At 32.7% G+C, this 12,359-nt stretch overlaps 2 protein-coding genes across 3 annotated transcripts in view; one reads left to right on the forward strand and one right to left on the reverse strand.

The window, feature by feature from the left end:
* Positions 1–2,616, reverse strand: part of LOC127720841 (DNA-directed RNA polymerase, mitochondrial-like) — a 52,038-nt gene extending 49,422 nt beyond the window's left edge. Inside the window, exon 1 of the mRNA XM_052227589.1 lies at positions 2,414–2,616. Coding sequence (XP_052083549.1) covers positions 2,414–2,570 — 157 coding nt within the window. The 5' untranslated portion in view covers positions 2,571–2,616. The remainder of the gene's footprint in view (positions 1–2,413) is intronic.
* A 286-nt stretch (positions 2,617–2,902) lies between these two features.
* Positions 2,903–11,640, forward strand: LOC127719808 (E3 ubiquitin-protein ligase TRAIP-like). Of its 2 annotated transcripts, XM_052226113.1 has the most exons (3): positions 2,903–2,973; positions 8,047–8,555; positions 9,580–11,640. In XM_052226113.1, exons 2-3 carry the CDS (start codon positions 8,051–8,053, stop codon positions 10,365–10,367), a joined length of 1,293 nt encoding a protein of 430 aa, XP_052082073.1. In that variant the 5' UTR covers positions 2,903–2,973; positions 8,047–8,050; the 3' UTR covers positions 10,368–11,640. The 2 variants fall into 2 exon arrangements, with proteins under 2 accessions (XP_052082073.1, XP_052082072.1); XM_052226112.1 differs by lacking the exon at positions 2,903–2,973 and having other exon boundaries at positions 7,968–8,555.
* The last annotated feature ends 719 nt before the right edge of the window (positions 11,641–12,359 follow it).

The raw sequence follows: 12,359 nt of genomic DNA on the forward strand, positions 1-12,359 counted from the left end.
ATTTATGTCGATTGAATTCATGTCAAATGAGAGGCGAAGGATACGAAACGACTCGAATTAGTTTATATAAATGTGCACCAAAATCGTCAGATGTGAGAGGGAAAACAAGGGCGTGTTTTATTGGTCTCTTCTGCACATCTCCAGAATGTCTTCTGGTGAAGAGTCCAAAAAAATGAATCTGGAGATATCCTGGAGATATTCTACGGAAGATCAATAAAACAAAAATTCAATTTGCCGTCGAATATAGCAGATTTTTGTTATGTTGGGTGATATAAATGAAGTTTACGATGATTTTATAGAAAATTAAGATACGTCCGGTAGACATGACTGTAAAAGTGTGCTCTGTTCGTGACATTTTTCTTTGTTCTTTCTTCTAACTCAATTTTGCTAGACAAATCACTATTTGATTTTTAAGAACAATCTTAAACTGCACAAAAATTCGTCAATGTTTGTCTCGAATATGATAAAAAAGGACATCTTGTCTATCCAATTTTTTTTTAAAGTAACCAAACTGGATTATTTTTGTATAAAGCAAAGATATCGGAAAGTTCTCAAAATCATTTTTCTCTGGTGGTCCTTGAAGAAAATCTTCTGGTCCTAACTATTATTTCTATTGCAAAATTTCGATGGTCAAAACCTTCGGACCACCACTTTTCAAAAATTTTCATTGTATATGGATCTTCATATGCAAGTATACAATGTATACCAGACATTTCTCAGACTCTTTTTATTCTTTTTTTTTTAATAAATCCGTTGGTTGTGTACTGATTGATACTTCAGTCTGGGAGAACAAGATTTATTTCAGTACTAGTTGTAATTAGCTTTAAATAATTTTCCAGTAATTGCAAATACTCTTATTTCGGTGCTTTGTGTCTATTGTCTTAATGTAAGTTTTTTGTGTGTGTCTCGTACTGATTTTTCGAGTTAATCTAATTGCAATTGATTTGTGCAGGTTATTCTTATATTGTACTATTACACCACTGTCCCAGCTTCGGGGAGGGTTGAGCGCTCACAAACATGTTCTTGTACTGTTACACCACTTTCCAAGGTTAGGGGGCGGGTTGGGCCGGATCCCGCTAACATGTTTAACCCCGCCACATTCTGTATGTATGTGCCTGTCCCAAGTCGGGAGCCTATAATTCAGTGGTTGTCGTTTGTTGCTGTGTTACATATTTGTTTTTCGTTCATTTTTTTGTACATTAATTAGACCGTTGGTTTTCTCGTTTGAATTGTTTTACATTTGTGATTTCGGGGCCTTTTATAGCTGACTATGCGGTATGGGCTTTGCTTATTGTTGAAGGCCGTATGGTGACCTATAGCTGTTAATTGCTGTGTCATTTGGTCTCTTGTGGATGGTTGTCTCATTGGCATTCTTCGTTTTTATATCAACCCTGCCATATTCTTTGTGTGCCTGTCCCAAGTCAGGAGTCTGTAGTTTAGTGGTTGTCGTTGGTTCATTTCTCGACTCATATTTGATATTTTGTAAATTATTTTGTTATGTATAATTAGGCCGTTAATTTTTTCGTTTGAATTGTTTCTCACACTTTTCACGTCGGGCCTTTTATAGACGACTTTTAATACAGTATCGAGTTTTGTTATTGTTGAAGGCCTTACTTTTTACTGTTGCCTATAATTGCTTACATCCACTTCATATTTAAACTCCGGTGGATAGTTGCCTCATTAGCAATCATACATCTCTTCGTTTTTTTATTATATACCTGACTTTTAAACTCGTGTTTTCCTGAACCGAGTCCTGAACATGCATGACATATTTGTCACTGGGGGTTAAAAATTAGCAACAAACAATCAATGAATTTAAACTTGTGTTAAATAAGAAGAAAAACCATATGATATTTATTCATTTATTGGGGTGGGGGACAGGAGGATTTCATATATGAATATGGTTGCCTGGTAAGAGCTGAAAAATAGGCATAATTAGCGACAGATTAAAAAAGTTAATAATGCCCTCTTCCCTTCCCCATCCTTCATCTATAATTTAAACTTACCACCACGGAATAGCCCAACTTAGTGTTGAAAGTAGCGTTAAACACCAATCAATCAAAATCCTTTCCCTAGAATATCAAATTGTCGTCCCTTAACTGTTATTGTCCGTGTAGTTCTTATATTTATCCAGCTTATCGTCCTACAGGGATGTCCTACTAAGACTGTCATACCATAAAAACGTTTATAACACAGCTCACATTCTAATATATCTGCATTCATAAATTTATCAATGTCATTTAGACTAAACGACGCCATGTTTGTTATGTGCCTCTGCCGTCTAAACTACCTATCAAAAAAGAAGAGGTGGAAGAGAGCCAGAAGATCTTCCCTATGCAAAAAAAAACAGAAATGGACCTCTTCTGGCTCACTACCGAAGAACAAAAAAACACGCCCCAAGTGATCTCCTTACCCTGTCCTCTGTTACTGTTAGATCTAAAGGCCCTGCAGCCATTGCAACCCTGGAGTCTGATGACTTCTACTTCTATTTTGAGGGGAAGACATGTCAAATGAAAAGTAATTGGTTTGCTGTATAAGCTAGAACAACACAGTCTAAGGATCTGAGACATTTGTGGCTAAAATTACGTAAATCGTGTAGGACATGTGCTTCGTCCTTTACCCTGACCAATCAATATGGTTTTTAAAATTTCATTACTATCTTTCATTTGAATAAACGCTTCAACGACAATGTAATATTATTTTGGGAGTAATCATTTCCTTTCGTAAATTAAAATTAAATATATTTAGAATTAGAATGCAGTAGAGTTTAAACGTTGATGAATATATTTTTTCTACAGAATTTAGATTAAATCTAATAAAATTCGACTTTGAACCTCGACAGTTCACAAATTGCATTAATATTTTGCCACATTTTATAATTATTACTCCTGCCGGAAACCAGACTATTTATCATCTAACAACAGCGCGAACTTTGAACAACATAACTTTACATTACAGATTATGCTGTGCTCTGTATGTTTTGGTTTACATTAACTTCACAACATATTTATGTCCTCGTTATTCACCATGATTTTCCATAAAGATGTCCAGATCTTTGGTGCTCCTTGTAGGGATTTTCCAGAGACCGAACTGTGTTCTGATTTTGCTTTCGAGACGTTGCGGACACACAACCAGATCGGCCATAGGTCGTTATAACCACAGTACCATTTCGGCCAAAGTCGATTCGGTCAGCCTATTTCATATTGTTCTTTAGGTTCATCATACCCTTTGAATAATCTGGACGTATTTACACAACAGAACACGCATCATCTTCTACAAAAATTCAAAATCATACACTACTAGTTACTAGCCTGGCATCCTGACCCAATCTAATACTTCGTTGATAGGGCCATTCGTAATACAATCCACGTGACCAACTATCAGCGCTGAATAGGACTGAATTACTGCCCAGCCTATATGTGCATGTTCTATAAATAAGGAATATATCGATCGGATCGTTAATTAACAGTTCATTCACAATTTTAGTCAATAACGTTTGAGTTGTATATGCTAAATTTTTTCGAAATTTGCATTTAATATGAAATGACAAATAATTTTCAATAAATTCGTGACAATATAAATATTTTCCGCCATGTGTCAAGAAATGACGCTATCCCACGATGCATCATGTCGTTGTATTCCGCCCGGCTTTACTGTCGAGCAGTATCCCATGCTAAATCATACACCATCTTGTAGCCATTATACCCGGCAGGTCTACTTACCCAATCTGACACAAGAAACAAGGCAACATTCACCTTTCAGGCCTATACGGACCACTAAAGATTCATACAAATATTCATTTTACCAATGAAGTTCTTGGCAAGAACAATATTACAATCAGTCAGGGGTACTACTTGTACAAGTTATTTTTATTTACTTGAAGAAGTAAATGATAATATATAAGTAAATTTGTTATATTCATATTTTCTTATAAGGTTTGAATAATCTTCCCTTAATCATGTTAATTTTCTCAAAAAATTTACTTGTATAAGTAATTTTTTTTTGCAATCCCTAAAATTCTCAAGTTTTGGGATGTAAAAACATGCTTTAAACAATTTTTCTCATAATTTTTTATTAGAGTTCAATGAAAATGGGGGTTTTTAACGACCTTGACTGGCTATAAAACCCTCGCATTTGAATGTCTAAGGGACATAACTAAGCCATTAAAATAATTTACCTATACAAGAAAAGAAAATACACTTGTATAAGTATCGTACAAATTTACTTATAAATATATTAATATTTACTTCTTGAAGTTAATAAAAATAACTTGTTCAAGTAGTACCCCTGACAGACAATGGAACCCTCTATCTGTAGCTGCAGTAAAAGTACTACTCTTGACTGTTTCCGAGAACAGATTCCAATATCTGTTCTCAACAAACATCTAAACATCTAAATAAAATCTACACTGTATATAGTTGTAACCAAAATGTATAGTACAAAAACAGAGGAAGAAGGAATTACGTTGGAATTTTTATTTTATTAATATTTTGTATATATACATGATATATAACTGTAAATAGAAATTAGATCCCACGCACGTGCAGCATAGTAAAATCAGTGCCTGGCACGCTATCATCTGTATATTGATGGAGTACTGAATTATAAAGAAGACAAATTTTACTCTTTGAGTACAGACAAACATGTGCACCTGGAAAAGTTTTAAGGCATGGCAGGAACTACATGTGTAGATACTTAAAAATTTTAAATGCATTTTGTGTTTCAGAAAATATAAACTTTTCTGGATTTTGAGATTCCTTTTTAGCTCACCTGACCCATCACTTGGCGTCCATTGTCATCTGTTAACTTTTTAAAAAATCTTCTCCTCTGAAACCACTGGGCCAAATTAAACCAAACTTGGCTTTAATCATTCTTAGGGTAACTAGTTTAAAAAAATGTATTCGATGACCCCGCCCACCAATCAAGATGGCCGCCATGGCTAAAAAAGGAACATAGGGGTAAAATTCTGTTTTTGGCTTATATCTATGAAACTAAAGCATTTAGAGCAAATCTGATGGGGTAAAAATGATCATCAGGTCAAGATCTATCTGCCCTGAAATTTTCAGACAAATCAGACAACTTGTTGTTGGGTTGCTGCCCCTGAATTGGTAATTTTAAGGAAATTTTGCAGTTTTTGGTTATTATCTTGAATATTATAATAGATGGAGATAAACTGTAAACAGCAAAACTGTTCAGCAAAGTAAGATCTACAAATAAGTCAATATGACCAAAGTTATCAATTGAGCCCTTAAGGAGTTATTGCCCTTTAAAGGGTGCAAGACGACCTCGGACCGTCTACAAAAAAGACAACTCATACCGTCAATGAAGACAACTCTGACCATCAATAAGTCAATTTGGACCGTCTATAATGCCAACTCAGACTAAGTATAAAAGGAGAGTTTTGACTATATAAATGATTCAATGAGTTTTCAATGAAAAAGACTGTGTCTAAAGAGAAGTCAGAATGCCTTTAATGCAAAAAAAATAGGGAGTCAGTATTGACACCCGTTTTGACTATAAAAATGACGAAAAAGACAACTCGGATTGTTGATTTAATGCAATTGAATTATATGGCTGTAGGTAAAATGAAATGAGATTATAAGAAACAAATATATGATAAATAACAATTTCAATTAATGGATAAATCAAGTTTGTTTAATGAATTAACAAAGATTTTATTCAAAATATAAAATCAATGTAATGAAGTAAAAATTAAAATTTGGATTAAATCAATTATTGCATGGGTTGTCATTTGCAAATGCAGCAATGTAAAGAGGATATTTTTATGTTAAATATAACATTTTATCATATAAATAGCCTAAACTCTATGTCTATACTTTGTTAGATTTGGCATTATAGATGGCCTGAGCTCACTTTAAAACATCAATCCGAGATGACTTATTGACAGACTTTAGTTTAAACAAATGATAAATAACAAAATCATCAAATAAATATAACAAATTCAACCTAGACTTTTTTTTACTTAAACATGTTAAAGTAAGTTTTATAATAAATTGATAGAGACAAGTAGAAATTTGAATTCACATTAATCAATTATTTTGATTATTTTTTGCAAATTTGGCAACACGTAAATGATACTGTCATGTAAAATATAATATTTAATCATTCATAATGATTTAAATAGTTCAAATCCAATTTAAATATTTTGTCTGAGTTATCATTATAAACATTCCGAGTTGACTTTATAGACGGTCAGAGTTGACTTATTAGTGGGGCTGAGTTGTCCCGCATTCTCTAAAAATAACAACAATCAACATTCAATCTATCAAGATGTGGATCAGTTTGAAAATAAACTGATGCCGTTACTAAATTAAATTATATAAATGTCTAAGAATGCAACATTAACACACTAATGAGTGTTATAAAAATAGTTATATTTTATATATTCATGCAATATTTCCCTAAACAAATTAGCTTCATCAGGCACATGCAGCTATCGAGTTAAAATCAGATGCTGTTAAGAAATTATTGCGGCTTATCAGTCATGTCCTGAAAATATATTTTTGCAGCTTATTGTACATTGCGTTTAATAGGTCAAAACAAATAATTGTGTGTGTTAAATAGTATAAAGTTCAAGATTTATTCCTTTGGTTTTTAAAACCGAGTACTATTTAATAATTAAGAACATGTATTTATATTAATATAACAACAGCATTCTAATGTCCCCTTGTCAATGCACGTAAAAATGTAGTTTATCTGTCCAAGAGCAATAACTCCAAAATAGTTTTTAGGGAGATTCTTTCAAACATTTTCTTTCAATGTTTATGCATATCCATGTCTTTGGAACTCTGGTGGATACATGTAGTTGTCTCATTGGCAATCATACCACAAGTACCTGTCCTAGATTTCTGATAACTTACTTAAGTAGGGAATATCTTGTAGGTGCAGAAATGCTGGAAAAGTCAAGATCAACTATTAGCCCATCGAAATTATCAGATGCTTCCTTAGGCCTAATAAAAAAAATAATTGTGTATAGGATTTCCCAACCTATCATATTTTTTATGACTAAAAATGCCTACCTTAAAGTTCTTACAGAACCTTTTGGTAGTTAATTGGGACATATAACATGTATAATTGCAGGTTTCTCATATTGTCAAGGTAAAAAAAAAATTGAGCAGAATAAAATACAATTAATCTTCCTGACCTATTTTTATTAAGGGGGAATAGTTAAATACATATTTTTTTGTTTGGCTGTATAAGAGTTATTGCCTTTAATGATGACCGTTAATGAATTTAAGCTTTTTGGGCATTATCTTGATATCAATTATCATGATGATGATGGGTAATAGAAAATGTAGACATTGAAATTGATAAACCATCAAATTGGTTATTGATATTTTGATGATTGGGGAAGGCAATTTGAATTTAAGGGATGGAATTTTATTTTATGGGAGGGGGGACATATGGCATATTTTTCCCAGATGACAATTCAGGCAACTTAATAAAATTGAGAATGGAAATTGGGAATGTGTCAAAGAGACAACAACCTGACCATAGAACAGACAACAGCAGAAGGTCACCAACAGGTCTTCAATGCAGCAAGAAATTCCCGCTCCCGGAGGCATCCTTCAGCTGGCCCCTAAACAAATATATATACTAGTTCAGTGATAATGAACGCCATACTAAACTCCAAATTGTACACAAGAAACTAAAATTAAAAATAATACAAGACTGACAAAGGCTAGAGGCTCCTGACTTGGGACAGGCGCAAAAATGCGGCGGGGTTAAACATGTTTATGAGATCTCAACCCTCCCCCTATACCTCTAGCCAATGTAGAAAAGTAAACGCATAACAATACGCACATTAAAATTCAGTTCAAGAGAAGTCCGAGTCTGATGTCAGAAGATGTAACCAAAGAAAATAAACAAAATGACAATAATACATAAATAACAACAGACTACTAGCAGTTAACTGACATGCCAGCTCCAGACTTCAATTAAACTTAAAGCCTCTTGTTGGACTGGTGACACAGGATGTCTGACATGCAAGCCTCTCTTTCATTTCATGTTCATTTGTTTTTTCAGAAGAATGAAGGCACAGTGTTCCATTTGTACTGATTTGTTTGAAGATGATAATGCTATATCAGCTTTACCATGTGGACATACCTTCCACGAAAACTGCATAAATCAATGGTTAAAAAATGCCAATACTTGTCCAAGTTGTCGAGTTCCTGTAGAGCGAGGAAAGGCCATTAAAAAACTATTCTTTGATAAAGGAGATGACGAAGGAATAGATGAAAGCAAATTATCCAATGAAAATAATAATCTCAAAGCTAAGCTACGAGAAAAAGATCGTGAACGTGAAAAATTTGACGATGAAAAACAAACATTGCAGAGCAAGATTAAAAATCTGGAGATAGAGATTAAGAACCAAGATGTCAAAATCAAAGAGAAACAAACTACAGTGTCCTCTATGAAGAAAGAGTTACAATACTTCCAGGCTCAGCAGAAATCACTAGAAGTAGAAAGAGATGAATGTAGGAAGGCCAAACGCAAAATGATTGAACTGCAAAATGTTCAAATACTCTTAACAGGTAATATTGAGGTTTAAGAACATGAAGTAACAGCATGAATAGTAAAACAATTTCTAGGTTAATCAAAATTTGGTGTAATCAACTACTGTCATGACTGTTACAAACCAATTTATTTTTGCTGATATTTTTTTTGTTTAGTCGTTTCTATCTAACTTTGTTATAATTAACATGATTAATATATCTTCTTCCTATTTTTGTTGACAAAGTTAATGTTATGTATTCATAAAAGAGAATACCTAAATTTGACATATTCACAACAATTTATATTCATGGTTTTAATGTTTCCTACAGGAGGTTTTGGCAGGGTTTTTCTCAACTCCCTGCCCTTTTAAGGTCACCTGGCCAAAAAGGTCATGTGAGCATTGGTCATCATCAACGTCCATTGTTGTCCATTATTCTTTGTCCATCGTCTGTTGTAACTTTTCCAAAGAACTTCTATGAAACTCTTGAAACAATAACAACCGAACATAAGGTGACTGTTTCTTGGGTATTTGGTATAAAGTTAATGGTTTTTTTTTATTCTGGTTATGGTAGGTTAACTAACATAGCCATCATGGCTTAACAAAGAACATAAGTGTGAAATGAATTGTTTGTTTTGTATCTTGAACATGTTGAAAATCATTAAAGATAATCTTACACTGCAAAATGCTCAAAATGTCATGATCTACCTTCATTTGTATTTTCAATAAAATTATCAGATGACTTCTAATGGAGTAATTGCCCTTCCATCAGGATTTTTGGCTAATTTTCATGTTTTTGCCTATTATCTCAAAAATTATAATAGATACATGTATGGGTAGGTAGAAACAGTGAATGGTAAAAATTATCATCAATACATGATCTACAAAAATGCTCCTGATAACTGCTTATGAATAAGGATTTATTGTCCTTAATTACACTATCAAGATTTTATGAGCTGAATCTAGAAGTGAGTCATTTTATTACAAAAAGAAATAAAATTTAGTTTTAAGGAAAAAGAAACATTTATTAACAAATATCATGAGTATATTTGCATATTTTTCAGGTTGTGAGACCGATGTACAGGAACTATTAGAAACAAGAACTAACAGTGATGGCTCTGTTAAAGAACTTGCCAAATATTGTGCAATATTAAAAAGTGAATTTGAACAACTTAAATCTAGTCGAAAAGCTATCAAATCTGAATATGAAAAATTTAAAAGAGACTTTATTTCCAAAGATACCAAGCTAAAAGACACATCAAAAGAATTATCATATTTAAGAGAGGTGTCTAAGAAATCAGAAGAAGACTTACAAAAAGCAGAAAAACATAATGATCATTTACAGAAAAAGGTGTCTAAGTTACAGAACTTGTTAAAGAGTCCAAGAGTAAATGGTAATGACAGCTTTATAGAGACGGTTACTCAGGCTAGTCCTATGATATCTACACCAGTACTGACAAATTTCTCTCACAACATTATATCAGATACACCAGAAATAGTCAAGCCTAGTCCAAATACTCAGTTACGACACCATTGTCAAGAAAATAATATCAAGGTTATGAAGATTACTTCAGCCTCAAGTCAACCACCAGCGAAAAAACAAAAATGTGATGATGTTAACACATTAGGCAACTTAAATATTTTCAAGAAGAAATCAGGACTTGGTGATATGAAAAGTGCAATACGTAAAGGATATGATGGACTTGGAGGTCACATGACATTTACAGAACGTCAGATGAAGCCAAAACTGGCAATGAAGAAGTCTGTTAGTAGAACAGTTGATATAAGAAAAGGGAAGATGGCACGTGTTCCTAAGCTTCCATCGCTTGATAATTTTATCACCATCGAATAACATGCTAACATATTTGTGCTAGTTGTATATGGATTGTTAATTAAAAAGTCATGTGATTAACGCATTTGATATATTTAGTTATATATATTATAATATGTCAATAAAGAAAAAAACTTATTTCTTTAAGAGTACTAAACAAATTTTAATGTGCTAGTCTGTTTGAGTTATACATATCTTTGAAAATCATGAAAATATCTTTTGTAAATTCAGAAATTATTGCAATGTTTTTATTAATGTGAAGTATGTGACAGTATCAGGTTTTGCAATAATAAAAACTTGCATTTATAATTTCAGTAATGATTTTCCGTCATTGAATGTTTGCAATCCCATTTATTAGATTTTGCATTTTTGCCAGTAGTCAAGGATTCCCAATAATAAACGCATGTATTAATTTCTGAATTTACAGTAATTAAAAATCAGAATTTTTAATAATGTTGCTTATTTAGCAGTGCATATTTATCTATGATGTTGTATACAAACTTTGCAAGTTAACTTCAAAACTCTGCATAAGTCATTAAGAATTTTATTAACAAGATAAGGTAATGGAGTGAATACATTGACCATGACAGCAACTGGTCATGTGTTCAATGCTTAATTCTAAACAACTTATCTTAAATATGAATGAAGATCTTTTTTGTCTCGGGTCTTTGATTTGTTAGTGAGTAAATGATACTTCCAAGGACAATTGAATGGATGTTGAAGTTGTATTCTGTAACTCAGGCTTCCTCTGTATGGCTGCTTGATTGATGATACAGACAGAGCAATTTTTGTAGTTTTAAAGTTAATGGTAAAAAGGGGATAAGGTGTTGTATACTGGTATAATTATACATTATTTACATTTGTATTATCATGGTTTAATTTGAATTTTGATGTTTCCATCATTCTGGACACTTTTAGTTGTGCATCATTTGTATTTTTGTAAGGCATCTTTGGGTAGTAAAAATGTGGATCAAATTAAAATTAATTGTGAACAGATTTGCTAAAAATCCATTAAAAAAAAGTCTCAACTTATGAATTCTTAAATATTTCTGTTGTTAAAATGCATTACCTCATTGCCAAAACTTCAGGAAATTTTTAATTTTACAATAAATCATCTTACTGAAAGTTTGAACAGAAATGTTTATATGGTGTATATGAAAATATGAATTATTTGTATGATTGATTGTGTGTACATAATGGTGTGATTTATACCTCAAATATGTAAATGTTTGCATGGGATGATTTTGTGATATGTTTTTGTGTATAAGATCAAGATTTTTATCATAAAACATAAAAAAAACAAGCACCTTTGATTTTGTTGTTTTTGTCTCGCCTGCGACGAAAGTTGCAGTATGCGAGACATAGGTATTACTACATGTATCTGGCGTCAGCGACGTAAACTATTTGTATAAAGCTTTATATTTCAGAAGGTATAAGACCTGGATGCTTCATATCTTGTATGCAGATACCTTATGTTACGAAGTTTCCGTCTGTCATATGTCCAATGTCCTTGACCTCATTTTCATGGTTCAACGACTGCTTGAAAAAAAAAGTGGTTTTTTTTGTCATGTAAATTTCTCAATTATTATGAGTAATAGGATAACCATATTTGGTATATGGGTTCCTTGCAACATCTACATGTCGGTCATACAGGGTTTCCCTGACCTCGACCTCATTTCAAGGATCAGTGATCAAGGTTAAAGTTACGTGATTAGGTCTGTTTCTCAAATACTATAAACCACAGGTCAACTATATGTGGTGTATGGAAAGACTGTAATGGGTACATGTCAGTCTGGCAGGTTTCATATGACCTTGACCTCATTTTCATGGTTCATTGGTCAATGTTAAGTTATTGTGTTTTGGTCTGTTTTTCAAGTACTATAGGCAACAGGTCAAATGTATTTGGTGAATGGAATGATTGTAAGGTGTACATGTCTGTCTTGCAGGTATCATATGACTTTGACCTCATTCTCATGGTTCATTGGTCAATGTTAAGTTTTTTTTGTTTTCGTC

This window comes from Mytilus californianus, unplaced genomic scaffold (genome assembly GCF_021869535.1).
Source record: "Mytilus californianus isolate M0D057914Y unplaced genomic scaffold, xbMytCali1.0.p SCAF_11, whole genome shotgun sequence".
Taxonomy (NCBI): Eukaryota; Metazoa; Mollusca; class Bivalvia; order Mytilida; family Mytilidae; genus Mytilus; species Mytilus californianus.

Excerpts from the sequence above, each read along its gene's own strand:
- LOC127719808 (XM_052226112.1), top strand. The coding sequence starts at position 8,027 with ATGTTCATTTGTTTTTTCAGAAGAATGAAGGCACAGTGTTCCATTTGT. Across the intron at positions 8,556-9,579 it reads TGTTCAAATACTCTTAACAG|GTTGTGAGACCGATGTACAG; the intron begins GTAATATTGAGG and ends CATATTTTTCAG.